General features: G+C 52.1%; 1 protein-coding gene across 1 annotated transcript; it reads right to left on the reverse strand.

Moving 5' to 3' along the window:
* Positions 1 to 231: 231 nt before the first annotated feature.
* Positions 232 to 17,023, reverse strand: cct3 (chaperonin containing TCP1, subunit 3 (gamma)). The gene is given in 15 exon segments (XM_080184202.1): positions 232 to 586; positions 2,000 to 2,131; positions 2,413 to 2,508; positions 2,510 to 2,659; positions 4,463 to 4,643; positions 6,670 to 6,751; positions 8,332 to 8,464; positions 10,329 to 10,478; positions 11,506 to 11,692; positions 12,104 to 12,221; positions 13,635 to 13,731; positions 14,707 to 14,769; positions 15,133 to 15,183; positions 16,804 to 16,865; positions 16,958 to 17,023. Coding segments are annotated over 15 exon segments (1,668 nt in total). The 5' UTR covers positions 16,986 to 17,023; the 3' UTR covers positions 232 to 448.
* Positions 17,024 to 17,929: the final 906 nt, after the last annotated feature.

Here is a 17,929-nt window from a genome sequence, read left to right on the forward strand (position 1 = left end):
GAGTCACTGTCTGTACGGACTCTGCACATTCTCCCCTCTGTGTCTGCGTGGGTTTCCTCCGACACTCCAAAAGACATCTGGGTTAGGTGCTAAATTCTCCCTCAGTGTTACCTGAACAACAGAGACTAGGGGGATTTTCACAGTAACTTCATTGCAGTGTTAATGTAAGCTGAGACTAATAAATAAAGTCCTTTCAGGGCACGCGTATGAGAGAGAGAACAGGATAAAGTATTGAAGTAACAGAGTAATCTTTATTGAAGAATGACACTCGAGAGTGCCTCTTGGCCCTCAGACACGAAACATCCCAGCAGGGTAAACAGTTTGACTGGCTGCTCCTCGTGACTCCCCTCAGTGAGGTGAACCATACTGCTTTCTCCTCCTGAAAAACAATAAATATCTGTGCAGCGTGGGGAGAGGCTGGGGAACAGCTTTCAGGGTGGGTTCTGCATCACAGTGCGCCGCTACGTTCAACCCCCAAGGCAGAGTTTAGTTGTAGGGAAGCGTCACCGTCCCCTCCGTGGCTGTCCTCCTTCTTGCTCTTGTGACCGGACACAATGTCGTCAATACGTAACAGCAAGATGGCCGTCTGCAGGGAAACACAACGCGGTGAGAATAATCCACACCCTCTCCCTGCCCCTCCAGCCCCCTCCCTATCTCTGTAACCTCCTCCAGCCCCTCCGAGATCTTATGCTCCTCAATTCCAACCTCTCGAGCATCCCCCGATTTCCATCGCTCCGCCATTGGCGGCCGTGCCTTCAGATGCCTGGAGGACCCCAAAACTCTCCCCTCCCCTCTCCCAGGAGATGTTTCTTAAAGCCAAGCCATCTGCGTCAAATATTCGATCAGCTTCCCCCACATGTCAAACATTGCCAGATAATGCTCCCACTTTGGGATGTTCCTCAAAAAGGTGCTTCGGAAATAAAACGGGTGTATGAAAACCACAAACCCACTTACCATACCGCTCACTGCTGACACTAACACATCTCAGTGTTCCAATTTACCCACCAGTCATATCTCAAGGGTTAAAAAAAGCTCTCTGCAAACCTCTCACACCTGTGTAATTTGAACTGGACAAACCAAGAGTGAGGAACAAACAGGACAGAGTTGTCTGGGCTTATGGGTTTTACCTTCAAGAGTCCTGCAGCTGAGACACCCATCACACCACAGGCAACTGCTGCCCCTCAATAACTTCTTCCAGAACCATTCAATTCTATCCACACCCACCAACAAGTTTAATTTAATTCCACTTCCAAAGTGGAGGACAAATTGGTCTTGCACAGTTTGCACCAAGACACTGCCTCCTCTCTACTGCATGCAGTTCTGGCCTCCTTTTCTGAGGAAGGATGTTCTTGCCCTCGAGGAGTGCAGTGAAGGTTTACCAGGCTGATTCCGGGGATGGTGGGACTGATTTATGAGGAGAGATTGACCAGGTTAGGGTTGTTTTCACTGGAGTTCAGACAAATGAGGGGAGGAACTCAGAGACTTATAAAATTCTAACAGGACTGGACAGGGTAGATGCGGGAGGATGTTCCCGATGGTGGGGGGAGTCCAGAACCAGGGGGTCACAGTCTGAGGATTGGGGGTAGACCATTTAGGACGGAGACGAGGAGACATTTCTTCACCCGGTGAGCCTGTGGAATCATTCCCACAGGAAGGAATTGATGCCAAAACATTGAATGTATTCAAGAGGCGGCTGGATATAGCACTTGGGGTGAATGGGATCAAAGGTTACGGGGAGAAAGCAGGATTAGGCTACTGAGTTGGACGATCAGCCATGATGGTGATGAATGGCGGAGCAGGCTCGAAGGGCTGAATGGCCTCCTCCTATCTTCTATGTTTAAAAAGAGTAAACCATCCCTGAGGTGTTACGCGCTCTGACAGTATCTGACCCCGAGCCCAGTTTGAGATATCAGGGACAGACAGCACCTTGTCTCTCCACTCCCACCCTCTCTTGCCCCTATGCACCCCATTTCCCACTCGGCGCTCTGCCCAGACTCACCTCGACTGATGTTTTGAACGTCTGTGATTTGACGGTCAGAGGCTCCCAGATGCCGAGGTCCTTCATGTCGGCCAAGGTGCCTGTCTCTCCGTTGACGCCCCAGGTCTGACAGCCCTCCTGGGTGTGCTTGGCCTGGGGAGGGGGGAGAGAGAAGACAGGAGTTAGTGTTCAGGTCAGAGGGATGTGATAGCCCTGGGGGCAAGAGCCGGTCATTCAGAAGCTGCACAGATCAGAAGAGAATGTCGATCAACTGCTGATATCCGGTAAGGACACTGGTGATGCAAAATTGTCCCGAGAGAGGGGGAGGCATGCGTTCCTTACCCACAGGGAGGGCAGCAGTTGGACGGAGACAGTGTCCCGGGACAGGAGAGGGTGGTGGTGGTGGTGGGGGCAGGTGTGTGTGCGTTCCTTACCCGCAGGGAAGTCAGCAGTCGGATGGTGCTGGCTCCACAGTTCTGGATTAACGTCCTGGGGATGACCTCCAGGGAGTTTGCCAAGGCTCGGTACGGCCCACTGCTCCACCCCAGTCATGGTCTTGGATTTCTCTGTCAGGACATGTGCGATGGCCATTTCCACTGCCCCGCCACCGGGTACCAGGCGTGGGTCTAGCATGATGTTCCTGGTCACCTGCATGGCATCCTGCAGATTCCTCTCCACTTCCTGCAACACACAAGAGTGAAATCACAAACTCTCCCAAACTAAACACCACTGATTCCCTGCCTGGGAAAACCTGGAGTCTCAATCGCCAGCCAGCTCAAACCCTCGCTGCTCTCAAACCTTCCCTAACTCTGAGACCCTCCCCCCACCCCGCCCTCCACCTCAGAAGTGCTGAGTGGATGATCAATGTTGGCCTTCTCCAATCAGCCCCAGCACCTCAGATGCCAGCCTCCAGCCAATTTGATTCACTCCACGTGATATCAAGAAACAGTTGGAGGCACTGGATGCTGCAAAGACAGTGGCTGCTCCCATAGCCAAGCTCTTCCAGTACAGTTACAACACTGGCATCTACCAAACAACGTGGAAAATTGCCCAGGTACGTCCTATACACAAAAGCAGGACAAATCCAACCCAGCCAATTACTGCCCCATCAGTCTGCTCTCCATCATCAGTAAAGTGATGGAAGGGGTCATTGACAGCGCTATCAAGTGGCACTTGCTCAGCAATAACCTGCTCAGTGACGTCCAGTTTGGGTTCTGCCAAGGCACAAGTCAGGAGTGTGGCTCCCAACAACAATCTCCACTTGCCTGGATGAGCGCGGCTCGCAATAATAATCGAGAAGCTCGACACCATCCAGGACCCAGGACAAACCAGTCCCTCTTGATTGGCATCACATCTACAAACATGCACTCCCTCCACCACCAACACTCAGTAGCAGCTGTATGTATTATCCACAAGACGCACTGCTGCAATTCACTAAAGATCCTTCCACAGCACCTTCCAAACCCGTGACCACTTCCATCTAGAAGGACAAAAGCAGCAGACACATGGGGAACACCACCACCTGGAAGCTTCCCCTCCGAGCCACTCACCATCCCGTCTTGGAAATATATTGGCCGTTCCCTCACTGTGGCTGGAGTCAAAATCCCAGAACTCCCTCCCTAACAGCACTGTGGGTGTACCTACCCCACACACGGGGACTGACTGGTGTCCAATAACAATCCTGGAACTCCCACCCTAACAGCACTGTGGGTGTACCTACCCCACCAAGGGGACTGCAATGGACCAAGCTGGCAGCTCAGGCACCAGCTTCTCAAGGGCAGGTAGGAATAGGCAATAAATGGTGGGCACAGACAGTGATGCCCACATCCCATCAGTGCTCAGATCTCGTGTGGACAGCAGTGGTTCAATCGCACACTCCAGTTACAGCACTGGAAGGGGTGCAGAAGAGGTTCCCCAGGATGCTGCCTGCGATGGAAGATTATGAAGAGAGGTTGGGGAGGTTCTCTCTGGAACAGAGAAGCCCGAGGGGCGACCTGACCGAGGTGTACAAGATTGAGAGACGTGGACAGAAGTGAATAAAGAGCAGCTGTTCCCCTCAGTTGAAGGGTCAGTTACAAGGGGACACAGATTCAAAGTGAGGGGGTGGGAGATTTAAGGGGGAATTTGAGGAAAAGCTTTTAACCCAGAGGGTGCTGAGGGTCTGGAATGCGCTGCCTGGGATGCCTCACATCCTTTAAGTAGTACCTAGATGAGTATTTGGCACACCATTCAGGCTCTGGGCCAAGAGCTGGGGTTAGGTGGGAGTTCCGGTGTTCTCTTGTGACGGTACAGGCTCGAGGGTCCTCTTCAGCGCTGTGATATTCTACAACTCGGTATAAAGATGATTCTTCCACCCAGCCCACAGCTTTAATCTGCTCTCTGTGCTATTTCACCCCACTCTGTATTGGTTCCAGTGCTGAACCCCTCTTGGGCTGTAATACTGCAGCAGAGTGCTGTCCCCCCCCCCCACACGCCCCTGCTTACCGCCAGGATCTCTTTGCTAGCTCCTCGGAGGAGGATGGTGCAAGCTTTGGGCTCCTTACATTCAGTGATGAAAGCAAAATACTCGTCACCGATCTTCTTGACCTCAAAGAGGCCGGCGCCCGTGCCAATGTCCTCATCACGCAGCTCGTCAGTGCGGCTGACAATCCGAGCACCACACGCCCTACACAGACAAACAGCAGCTGGAGAGACAATATCTGTACGTGTATTGGGGTGGGAGAGGGCATCAATACGAGACAGTCGCTAATAAATCCAATTCAGGAGAAACTCAATACCTGGGGAGGACATGGGACTCGCTACCACGGGGGGAGCGGGGAGGACGTGGGACTCGTACCCATGGGGGGAGTGGGGAGGACGTGGATAGTAGATAATGTTTTTGATTTGATTTATTATTGTCACGTGTACTGCGTGTCGTCCTCGATTGTGCCGGCTGCTTTTCCCAAGGCAGCAGGAAGTGTAGACAGAGTCAACTTGAGGAGGAAGCTGGATAAATGTGTGAGACAGAGGGGAATAGAAGGATATTTCAGTTGGGGAGCAGTTCAGGAACAGTGACCACAATTCAGTAAGCTTTATGGTACTAATATATAAAAGTTAAGTGTAGGCCTCAAGTGAAGGTGCTAAACTGGGGGAAGGCTAATTATAACAATATTAGGCAGGAACTGAAGAATGTAGATTGGGGGCAGATGTTTGAGGGCAAATCAACATCTGGCATGTGGGAGGCTTTCAAGTGTAAGTTGATGGGGATTCAGGACCGGCACACTCGTGTAAGGATGAAGGATAAGTATGGCAAGTTTTGGGAACCTTGGATAACGAGACATATTGTGAGCCTAGTCATAGAGAAAAAAGGGAAGCATTTGTCAAAGCTAGGAGGCCGGGAACACACGAAGCAAGTGCGGGATACAAGGAAAGTAGGAAGAAACTTAAGCAAGGAGTAAGAAGAGCTAAAAGGGTCATGAAAAAACATTGGCCAACAGGATTAAGGAAAATCCCAAAGCTTTATGTACATATATAAAAAGCAAGAAGGTAGCCAGAGAGAGAGTTGGCCCTCTCAAGGACAAGGGACGGAATTTATGCATGGAGCCAGAGAAAATGGGCGAAATATTAAATGAGTACTTTGTATCAGTATTCACCAAAGAGAAGGACTTGGAGGATCATTAGTCTGGGAAAGGACATACAGATAGTTCGAGTCATGTTGAGATCAAAAAGGCATAGGTGTTGGGGTTCTTGAGAAACATTAAGGTAGACAAGTCCCCAGGGTCTGATGGGATATACCCCAGAATACTGAGAAAAACAAGAGGGGAAATTGCTGGGGCCTTGAGAGAAATCTTTGTATCCTCACTGGCTACAGGGGAAGTCCCAGAGGACTGGAGAATAGCCAATGTTGTTCCTTTGTTTTAAGAACCGTAGCAAGAATAATCTAGGTAATTACAGGCCAGTGAGCCTTACGTTAGTGGTAGGGAAATTATTGGAGAGGATTCTTTGATACAGGATTTATTCCCACTTGGAAATAAGTGGGCGTATTAGTGAGGGGCAAGGTTTAAAGGAGATGTACGAGGCAGATTTTTTTTTTTTACAGAGGGTGGTGGGTGCCTGGAACTCGTTGCCTGGGAAGGTAGTGGAAGCAGATAGGGTAGTGACTTTTAAGGGGTGTCTTAACAAGTACGTGAATAGGATGGGAATAGAAGGATATGGTCCCGGAAGGGTAGGGAATTTTAGTTCAGTCGGGCAGCTTGGTGTGCAGGCTTGGAGGACCGAAGGGCCTGTTCCTGTGCTATAATTTTCTTTGTTCTTTGACATGATTGTGTGGTGATGGGGGGTTTAGAGCCTGATGTGAGCAGAAACACCCGCACGAAGCAGAGTCAAACCCCCTGTCCAGCAAGCACCACCAGACCCCTTCTCTCCCGCCAGTTTATCCCCCATACCTGCCAGACCCCACTCTGCCCGCCAGCTCAATACCCCCTCCCCACCATACTTACCGGACCCCACCCCGCCTGCCAGCTCACCACCCCCCTAACTGCCGGACCCCTCCCTGCCTACTAGCTCAACACCCCCCTACCTGCCGGACCCCTCCCCGCCTGCCAGCTCACTATTCCCCTGCCTGCCGGATCCCTCCCCGCCTGCCAGCTCACCACCCCCCTACCTGCCGGACCCCTCCCCGCCTGCCAGCTCACCAAACCCCCTCCCCGTACCTGGCAATTCGATTACTGTCGCTCTTCCGGATGCGGCGAATAGCAGAGATATTTGCCTTCATGAGGTAATGGAGGGCCAGGTCTGAGGGGGAAAAAAAACAACCCAAGAGGACAATAAGTATTAGGCTGTGTTGATGTGGGCCGAGAGAATTCTCGCCGTACAGCACCGTTAACCTGTCCAGGATTACGGTTTCCCATTCCAGTTAGAATCACAGAATCCCTGCAGTGCAGGAGGTGATTCGGCCCATCGAAGCTGCACTAACGACAATCCCACCACGGCCCTATCCCCATAAGGAAAGGTGATGGCCTAGTGGTAGACTAACGGTATCACTAGACTACTAATCCAGAAACTCAGATAATGTTCCGGGGGAACATTATGCTGCAACTGTACAGGGCATTGGTGAGGCCGCAGCTGGAGTACTGTGTGCAGTTTTGGTCGCCGTACTTACGCAAGGATATTTTGGCCTTGGAGGGAGTGCAGAGGAGGTTTACTAGGCTGATACTGGAGTTGAGGGGGTTGAGCTATGAGGAGAGGCTGAATAAACTAGGCTTGTGCTCGTTAGAGTTTAGAAGAATGAGGGGAGATCTCATTGAGACGTACAAGATGATGAATGGGATGGATAGGATAGAGGTGGAGAGACTCTTCCCACTCAGAAAGGACAGTAGGACTGGGGGGCACAGCCTCAAGGTAAAGGGGGGCGGTTTAGAACGGAGTTGAGGAGGAACTTCTTCACTCAAAGGGTGGTGAATCTCAGGAATTCTCTGCCCGTTGAGGTGGTGGAGGCTGCCTCGCTAAATATTTTTAAGACGCGGGTTGATGGGTTTTTGATAAGCGAGGGGATTAAGGGTTATGGGGAGAGGGCGGGAATGTGGAACTGAGCCACGACAGATCAGCCATGATCTTATTGAATGGCGGGGCAGGCTCGAAGGGCTAGATGGCCTACTCCTGCTCCTATTTCTTATGTTCTTATGGACCCGGGTTCAAATCCTGCCACGGCAAACGGTGAAATTTGAATTCAATAAAAAATATCTGGAATTAAGAATCTACTGACGACCCATTGTCGGGAAAACCCATCTGGTTCCCTTTAGGGAAGGAAATCTGCTGTCCTTACCCCGGTCTGGCCTACAAGTGACTCCAGATCCACAGCAATGTGATTGACTCTCAACTGCCCCAAGGGCAACTAGGGATGGGCAATAAATACTGGCCCAGCCAGCGACATGACACCCATGTCCCAGGAATCAACAAAAGCCCACATATTTACCCTTCTAATTTCCACCCCCCCCCCCACTTCCCCGACACCAAAGGGCAATTTAGCACAGCCAATCCACCTAACCTGCTTGTCTTTTGGACTGAAGGAAGAAACCACGCAGACACGGGGAGAATGTGCAAACTGTGACCCAAGCCGGGAATCGAACCCGCGTCCCTGGCGCTGTGAGGCAGCAGTGCTAACCCGCTGTGCCATCGTGCTGCCCACGAGGGGGTTATCAGCACAGCATCATTGGCACCCTGGGGCCGAAGGAAGGCAATTTCCTTCATGCAGAACGCGAGGGCAAGCCAGCCCACCTCGCAGGGATGATTCTGGGGAGTGGGGGGGGGGGCGATATTCCAAGAGTGGGCTCTCTGACCCTAGCCAACCCCCCTCACGGTGGGGCTTACTGTACCTGAGATGCCCTTTTCTGTAAAGAGGAGGTCAGGTTTGAAGCGGATTATGTCCTCGCAGATCTGCTGGATGTAATCTTCCTCCATCTGTAGGATGCGGGTAAAGTCCTCCTCACGTGTAATCTCAATGTCAGTCTGAAGCAACATACACCAATTACTGAGAGTGCTCTCAGATCAAAATAACAACAATCCCAAACAACTGACATCTGTGAATTATTAATACCAGAAGTTAGCTGAGACACAGCAGGAGGGAACAGGTTCCTGGGCAAACCGATGAGTTAGAGTCAACGCACTGAGCTGCACAAGTTACCTATCAGAGTGGTTCAGGGTATGAGAATGTCGGACAGGGCTCCAGATTACAATCAGACAACCCTCTTCCCCTAGACAAGGAGAGAATCAGGCCTGGCTGTGATAGCCTGGGCGAGCTAACAGCTAACACCAAGTTCACACACAACAGACCCTTGCTCGGATAAGCAAAAACCGAGAGATGATCATCTCAGCTGAGGGAATACCCGATAGAAGTCTTTAAAGTTATTAGAGATAGGGATTACAGTCAGCTGCCCCCCCCACAGATTTGAAATGCAAGGAAATGTAACGTGAGGGCTAGAATACAAGACCAGGGAAGTACTTCTGAGGCTGTATAAGGCTCTGGTCACACCTCATTTGGAGTATTGAGAGTTTTGGGCCCCGTATCTAAGGAAGGATGTGCCGGCCTTGGAAAGGGTCCAGAGGAGGTTCACAAGAATGACCCCTGGAATGAAGAGCTTGTCGTATGAGGAACGGGTTCAGGACTCTGGGTCTGTACTCGTTGGAGTTTAGAAGGACGAGGGGGGGGGGATCTTATTGAAACTTACAGGATACTGCGAGGTCTGGATAGAGTGGACGTGGAGAGGATGTTTCCACTAGAAGGAAAAACTAGAACCAGAGGGCACAACCTCAGGCTAAAGGGACGATCCTTTAAAACAGAGGTGAGGAGGAATTTCTTTAGCCAGAGAGTGGGGAATGTGTGGAGGCCGAGTCATTCAGTGTCATTAAGACACAGATAGATAGGTTCTTGATTAATAAGGGGATTGGGAGTTATGGGGAAAAGGCAGAAGAATGAGGTGAGAAAAATATCAGCCACGACTGAATGGCAGAACAGACTCAACGGGCCGAATGGCCTAATTCTGCTCTTATGTCTTATGGTTTATTTATTAGTTGGGTTGTTTGTTTATTTATTAGATGGACGGCATGGTGGTTAGCACTGCTGCCTCACAGCGTCAGTGACCCAGGTTCGATTCCTGTTTTGGGTCACTGTCTGTGTGGAGTCTGTACGTTCTCCGCATGTCTGTGTGGGTTTCCTCCCACAGTCCAAGATGTGCAGGTTAGGTGGATTGGCTGTGCTAAATTCTCCCTCAGTGTACCCACTCAGGGATTTTCACAGTAACTTCACTGCGATATTAACGTGAGCCAACTTGTGACACTAAAAAATAAACTTTAACCTTTATTCACAAGTAGGCTTACATTAACACTGCAATGAAGTCATTGGGAAAATTCCCCAGTTGTCACACACTGGCGCCTGTTCAGGTTACACTGAGGGAGAATTTAGCATGGACAATGCCCCTAACCAGCACTTCTTTCTGACTGTGGGAGGAAACCGAAGCACCAGGAGGAAACACTAAGGACACGCACTTTAGGTGAGAGGGGCAAGTTCAAAGGAGATGTGAGGATTAAGTTTTTGTTTAAATGGAGAGTGGTAGGTGTCTGGAACGTGCTGCCAGATACCATAGAGGAATTTAAGGGGCTTTTAGATAAACACATGAATATACACGGAAGAGAGAATGTGGAGCGAGGGTGGGTGGAGGGGATTAGTTTAATTTGGCATCATGTTTGGCACAACAGTGTGTGTGGAAGGGCCTGATTCTGTGCTGTACTGTCCTGTCCCACGTTAACGACTCATTCCAAACTGTACACCCCAAGCATGACCAGAAGGGTGCTGGCGAAGCTGGAAGCACTGTACCTGGCTCTCTCCTTTCTTGTATTCCAGTGAGCAGTCCAGCAGCATAATGCGGGGGTTCTTAATCTGCCTGCGCATCCGTGGGTGGGTCACGTCCTTGTTCACCATCACCCCCCGCAGCACACTGGAATCCTGAATGAAACCACCGGGAATCTGCAGAGAGAGAGAAACTGGTCACACTGTGAACAAACATCCTGACGTGACCGCTTCCACCCGGTGTTCTACAGTCCTCACCTACAAACACGCAAGCGGCTGAAAGTTCAGACACTGACACGAGCTGCTGGCAGCCTTTCCACTGCCGGTGTGTGTAGAGATGCTGCATTATTTGAAATAACCTCCCCCCTCACCCCCCCCAAAATATACAACAGACAACAAAACCGTGAGGCCAGCTCAACATAATGGAGAGGTGATGGTCTAGTGATATTACCTATTCATCTAGAAACTCAGCTAATCTTCTGGAGGACCCGGGTTCGAATCCTGTCACGGCAGATGGTGGAACTTGAATTCAATAAAAAAAAATCTGGAATCGAGAATCCTTCTGCTCTGTGGGGATTCTGTGATTCTTTCCACGCACACAGACTCAACTTTCCACAGCTGTCTGGCATGTAGGATCAGAGAGATTATGCAGGGCAGATACGGTAAAGTGTTGAGTAACTGCAGATCAGAGAAGGTTCACCAGACTGATTCCAGGGACGGAAGGGGTGATGGATGATACAAAATTAAACAGTTTGGGCCTGTATTCGCTAGAGTTTAGAAGGGTATTGGGGGGTTGGGGAAATTTGATTGAAGGATATAAAAGGGGATTGATTAGGTAAATGCAGACCAAATGTCTGGCCTGGAACAAGAGGTCACAGGTATAGGTTGAGAGGCAGTAAATTTAAACTGAGATGAGAAGGAACTACTTCTGGCAGAGGGTGCTAATTTGTGGAACTCTCACTGCCTCAGAGAGCGGTGGAGCCTGAATCACTGAATGGTTTCAAGGAGAGAGATATATTTCTGATCAAAAAAGGGATATGGGGGAACAGGTGGGGAGGTGGATTAAAGGCCAGGGAGAGATCAGCTATGATCTGACTGACTCTAAGGGCTGAATTTGCTAATTCCCACGTAACAAACAGAGGAACCAGGAATTGCAGTGAGCAACCAGCCAGCCACCCCTGGAGATCCCAGGCCCGGCACTTGCCTTCTCCACTTTGGCGTACTTCTTGATGTCAATTTCCTTGCGGCCATTCTCTTCCATCTCCACAGTCTTGACGGCATCAAGAGCTATGTTGCAGGCCAGGTCGATCTGCAGGTTGTTCACCTTGGTGTTGATGGCGCTTTTGATAATCTTAAGCATCATCTCGCGGTCATTAACATCGACGGGAGTGCTGCGGTGGGAGGGAGGAAAGAAAAAGGCACAAGATGGCGGATGACAGACTCTCCAGGCATGCTGGTGAACTTTGCACAATTTAAGATTTGACCTGAACCCTCGAGCATCGATCAAAGAAACATCTTTCTTAAGGACACTGGCATGGCGAGTGCCAAATATATCCAGGGTCCCACATTTGATCAGGGTGGCAGGAAATCTGGCTGGATTCAGTGACCAAGATCAGAGTCATTTAGCCCACATCCTGGCCAGCGTGTGCCTTGATCATATCCGATCACAAACTATTTGTTCATCCATCCCCTTGAGGTTCTGGAAGGACTCGTCTGCAGATTGGTTGTTGTATATTCCCCCTTGTGACTGTGGCTGACTCCTCAAAATATAACTCAAAAGGCAATAACCCAAGGCTGCGTACCTGATTTCCTTAAGGACGGTGATCATGTCATCCAGGGCCTGATGGTAAGCGCTAATGATCACAGACGGGTGCATCTGCTGTTCGAGGTACTGCTCAGCGACTGACAGCATCTCCCCAGCTGGAAGAAACCAAATAATTTATAGACTCAAACACACACACCACCCAAAAGGTTTAAATCTCACGACATCCACCAACGCCTCTACTTTCTCAGGAAGCTAAGGAAATTTGGCATGCCCATGAAGATTCTCCCCAGTTTTTAACAGATGCATCATAGAAAGCATTCTTTCTGATTGTATCACAGCTTGGTCTGGGCTCCTGCTCTGACCAAGACCACAAGGAACTACAAAAGGGTCGTGAATGTAGCCCAATCCCATCACACAAACCAGCCTCCCATCCATTGACTCCGTCTACACTTCCCGCTGCCTCGGGGAAAAGCAGCCGGCATAATCAAGGACCCCCCCCCCCCCACACACCCCGGACATTCTCTCTTCCACCTTCTTCCATCGAGAAAAAGATACAAAAGTCTGAGGTCCCGCACCGACCGACTCAAGAACAGCTTCTTCCCTGCTGCTGTCAGACTTTTGAATGGACCTACCTCGCATTAAGCTGATCTTTCTCTACACCCTCGCTGTGACTGTAACACTACATTCTGCACCCTCTCCTTTCCTTCTCTATGAACAATATACTTCATCTGTATAGCGTGTAAGAAACAATACTTTTCACTGTATTCCAATACATGTGACAATAACAATTCAATCTTGCAACGAGTCTCAGGCGCTCAGCAGTGGCAGAGTATGAGGCAGCCCAGGTGTAGGGGGAGAATAGATGGTCCCAATAATCTACTCTCACCGTTCCAGCATTCACATGGCAGCTGAAGCCTGATGCTGGACTGAGAGTGCAGGGCAAAGTTTAGCTTTTCTTCGAGAGACCCACTCGAGACGAGTCAATAAAGGAAGAATTTGCAAATGCTGTGGAGACAGGCGTTTTCCCCACGGAAAGGAGCCTGCTCAAATGTGATGAGCCGCAAGGATGCAAGACACCTACTATAACTCACAAACTCAGAGGGCGTTTCCTCCGGGAGCACTGCTCCTACACGGCCACTAGCAGAATATGAGACAGCCTGAGGAGCAATTTAATCCGTGGCCAACAAGATCCCAGGCGCAGTGCATCCAGAGTAGGGGCACACTGACTGGCCAGAAGTTGACCACCCCGCCCGCCACAGAAGTGGGAGAGGAGCGGACAATGCAGTCAACTCGGTTGTGGGACGAGCGAGGTTGTAAACCCCCACCCATTGTTTCACTGGACAGGTAAGGGTCTGATGCCACCCTCTGCCAGTTACAGGAAAAGGGCCAGCTGTCAGTGAGGGGTTCCTTCCACCCTCTCTCCCTCTGCACAGATTAGGAACTGGTATTACCCCCACCCAGCTTTAGTTGAAAGTTGTCTCGAGGAGAGAAATGGCCCAGCTGATTGGAATTTGAGGACAAGTGTAAAGTTAAACCCCACCCCGGCACCGAGCGCAATCCTGACATACCGAGGATGATGACAGAGGTAGTCCCATCACCAACTTCTTCGTCCTGGGTGCGACTGATCTCCACCATGGACTTGGCAGCCGGGTGCTGCACCTGGATCTGTGAGAGTGAACACAAGCTGTTGAGGCGGGGGGTCGGGAGGCAGGGATCAGCAGGAAGGGTCGTGGGCGGAGGAAGAACAACTACGACAATGATTTTAACGACAAAAATGGCCTTTTTAAAGGGGCTATTCTGGCGGACAGTCAAGTATGCTGGCATTTCTGCTCAATTTATAATTAAAACCAGGCGCTAATGTTGCTGTAAGCCATGACCTGGTCTGAGAACTGTGACTCGAAGCTTCCTGCACTGACCAAATATCGTAGAATCCCCGGAGAGCATGAGCCGTTCGGCCCATTGAGTTTGTACCAACTCCCAATCCCATCCAGACCCTATTCCTGTAACCCCACATATTTACTCTGCTAATCCCTGACACTAAGGGACAATTTAGCATGGCCGATCCACCTAACCTGCACATCTTTGGACACTAAGGGGCAATTTAGCATGCTAAATCCACATAACATCTTTGGAGTGTGGGAAGAAACCAACATGGGGAGAACCTGCAAACTCCACACAGACACTGACCTGAGCTGGGAACTGAACCTGATTCCCTGGTGCTGTGAGGCAGCAGGTGCTAACCCACTGTTTTGCCCAGTTTCTCCTCATTTAGTCAGTCAAAAAGTTCCTCCATAACACTGAATTACACTGCTGGTTCCCGAGAGTTGTTCAAGGTCAGAGATCTAAATCAACCTTCCCATTCATCGGCAGACAGAGCAAGTTGACGGGAACGGATCTGGATATCACGTGCCAACCCCTATGGCCCTAGACTCAGGTGAAACAAATCGGAAAATATGGGAATATGATCATGGCTGCTCAGGCTTCAAGGCCAAACTCTGCTTTCCCCACCCTGGAAGATATCTTGCGAGAGGAGGTGGGGGATTGGGAGATGAAATTAAACTGCCGGATATTTCTGAGGGGGGGGGGAAATGGAGCTGAACCCGGGTGTGAATGCTGGCTGACGCAGGTCAAAGCACTTGCCTCTCGCAGGATTGCATTGCCATCGTTAGTCATGACGATGCCTCCCATGGGATCCAGCAACATCTGCAGAGAGGGGAAAATTAAATCAAGTCAACGCCAATCCTGTACAACAATGGAGAACGTTCCCGCTGCTTCATTTAACACGCGACTGTCCCGCTTCCCATTTAACACCCACCCCTCCACAGCCTCGGAGAAACAGCTAGGCACCACTCCAAGTAACCCCCAATCCCAGCAGCTGTAACCCTCAGTAATCCGCACCTCGCTCAAACTGGCTGGTTGAACCCAGTCCAGGGATGCTGAGACTGCTCAGTCCCTGGTTTGAGGCAGGGCATTCCCAGCAAACTGAACACAGGACAGTTCAGCTTGTCACTGCATTACAGCACTCCTCCCCACTGCCCCCAGTGCGACAATAACTCTCCCCCGTACCTTCATCATTGCTCTTGGTCCCAGGCATGTTCGAATAACATCAGCGATTGTCTGTAAATCAACGACAGAAGGATCAGCAATAGATAAGAGGAGATGTGGTAACCCGCGACAGAAAATGTTCAATGTTGTGTTTGGGGAACAGCTACAGCAGTGTTTGCTGAATGTATCACCATTATTGACCGTGAGGCTGCCCCGGACCCCCACTCCAGCCCCAGGCTCGCCCTGGCCCCTGTTAATTCTTGGAATAATCCCCAGTTAATTCCCATTTAATATCTAGTCAATCCCTGTTCCATCCCCATTCAATGCCCAGTTCATTCCCACCCAATTCCTGCCAGATTCCCAATGGACAACCCCCCTGCCAGATTCCCAATGGACAACCCCCCTGCCAGATTCCCAATGGACAACCCCCCTGCCAGATTCCAATGGACAACCCCCCCGCCAGATTCCCAATGGACATCCCCCCCTCCCCCGCCAGATTCCCAATGGACACCCCCCCCTCCCCCGCCAGATTCCCAATGGACACCCCCCCCTCCCCGCCAGATTCCCAATGGACACCCCCCCTCCCCCGCCAGATTCCCAATGGACACCCCCCCCTCCCCCGCCAGACTCCCAATGGACACCCCCCCCTCCCCCGCCAGACTCCCAATGGACATCCCCCCCTCCCCCGCCAGACTCCCAATGGACACCCCCCCCTCCCCCGCCAGACTCCCAATGGACACCCCCCCCTCCCCCGCCAGACTCCCAATGGACATCCCCCCCACCCCCCCCGCCAGATTCCCAATGGACATCCCCCCTGCCAGATTCCCAATGGACATCCCCCTGCCAGATTCCCAATGGACATCCCCCCCCCCGCCAGATTCCCAATGGACATCCCCCCCCCCCGCCAGATTCCCAATGGACATCCCCCCCCCCGCCAGATTCCCAATGGACATCCCCCCCCCGCCAGATTCCCAATGGACATCCCCCCCCGCCAGATTCCCAATGGACATCCCCCCCCGCCAGATTCCCAATGGACAACCCCCCCCGCCCGCCAGATTCCCAATGGACAACCCCCCCGCCAGATTCCCAATGGACAACCCCCCCCGCCAGATTCCCAATGGACATCCCCCTCCCCCGCCAGACTCCCAATGGACATCCCCCCCACCCCCCGCAGATTCCCAATGGACATCCCCCCTGCCAGATTCCCAATGGACATCCCCCCTGCCAGATTCCCAATGGACATCCCCCCCACCCCCCTGCCAGATTCCCAATGGACATCCCCCCCACCCCCCCGCCAGATTCCCAATGGACATCCCCCCCACCCCCCCGCCAGATTCCCAATGGACATCCCCCCTGCCAGATTCCCAATGGACATCCCCCCCCCACCCCCCCGCCAGATTCCCAATGGACATCCCCCCTGCCAGATTCCCAATGGACATCCCCCCCACCCCCCCTGCCAGATTCCCAATGGACATCCCCCCCCCCCGCCAGATTCCCAATGGACATCCACCCCCCCGCCAGATTCCCAATGGACATCCCCCCCCCCACCACCAGATTCCCAATGGATCCCCAGTCCATTCACGCTACAGTCGGTGCCGGGGCTCCGGGGAGGGAGGGAGCGGGTAGTTGGGGCCTACAGGCCCGGTCTGAAGCCTGGGCCTCGAGTACCGGCGCGGCCCCGCTCCGGCTCACCTTGGCCGCGGTGATGTTCCCCTGCTGGACCTTGCGGCCGGACTGCCGCTGGACGCTGGGACCTGCGGGAGGAGAAAGAGAGAGAGAGAGAGATGAGGCGGGTTATGGGGGTGGGAAAGTCGGGGAAATCTCTGCCCCGGAGCCGCTCACTCACTCAGCACCAAGACTCGCCGCGCCGCCATCGCCGCCGCTCTCCAGAACCTTCTGTGCCGCAGCCTAACCTGCTGTCCTCTGCTCCCGCCCCCTCCGTCCGCCTCCGCCAATCGGCAGCGTCCTTAGTCTGACTGACAGCCCCCTCCGCGAATCCTCATAGTCTCCAACCTGATTGACAGCAGTGTTCTCCAATAGTAACTCAATACCCGCCCCCAAGTGGGCGACGGACACCCTATCCAATCATCACTCTCCTAAGTGTGACCGACAGTCTTTTAACCCAATCAGCATACGTTAATCTCTGATTGACAGACCCATTCACCAATCACTATCGTCTTCAGTCTGATTGACACTCCATTATGCAATCATAACCCACCACCCACTCTCGAGGCTGGATATCTGCCACATCATCCAATCATCACCTTGCCTGGCTGATTGGCAGCGCATTTCTCCAATCAGCATAAATTAATGTGTGACTGACAGCCCAGGTAACCAATAGACACTGACCCCACGCTGACCGACACCCCTTCATCCAATCACCACCAGGAACCCGCCCCTGAAGGGGGGAAATGACAACCACCCTTGTCCAATCACCAATCTTTCTAGAGTGACTGACAGCGCCGTTTTCCAATCAGCACCGTTACTGCGATGAGTGATAGCCATGGTCTCCAATCGCCGTTGTCATGCCCCCTCCCGGGAGCCGCCCCCTCGCGGAGCATGTTCGGTTGCACCAACTCGGAAACCACGCGGCCTCGCGCGGGGACCGTTAGGCAGCGAAACGGAGGCACTCTGGGCATGCGCAGTCGGTTCAATCCAACGCCCAATCCCGCCCGGCTGCCGGCGCTGGGCATGCGCAGCCGATTCACGCCTGTACCATCCCCATTGACCAGTCTGGACATGCGCAGTCCATTCAGTTGCCCACACTCCATCCCTGTTGACCACTTTGGGCCAGTTAGTGGCCCCCCAGTTGGTGAAT

Source organism: Carcharhinus amblyrhynchos, unplaced genomic scaffold (genome assembly GCF_965287045.1).
Source record: "Carcharhinus amblyrhynchos unplaced genomic scaffold, sCarAmb.v2.hapA scaffold_609, whole genome shotgun sequence".
Lineage (NCBI taxonomy): Eukaryota > Metazoa > Chordata > Chondrichthyes > Carcharhiniformes > Carcharhinidae > Carcharhinus > Carcharhinus amblyrhynchos.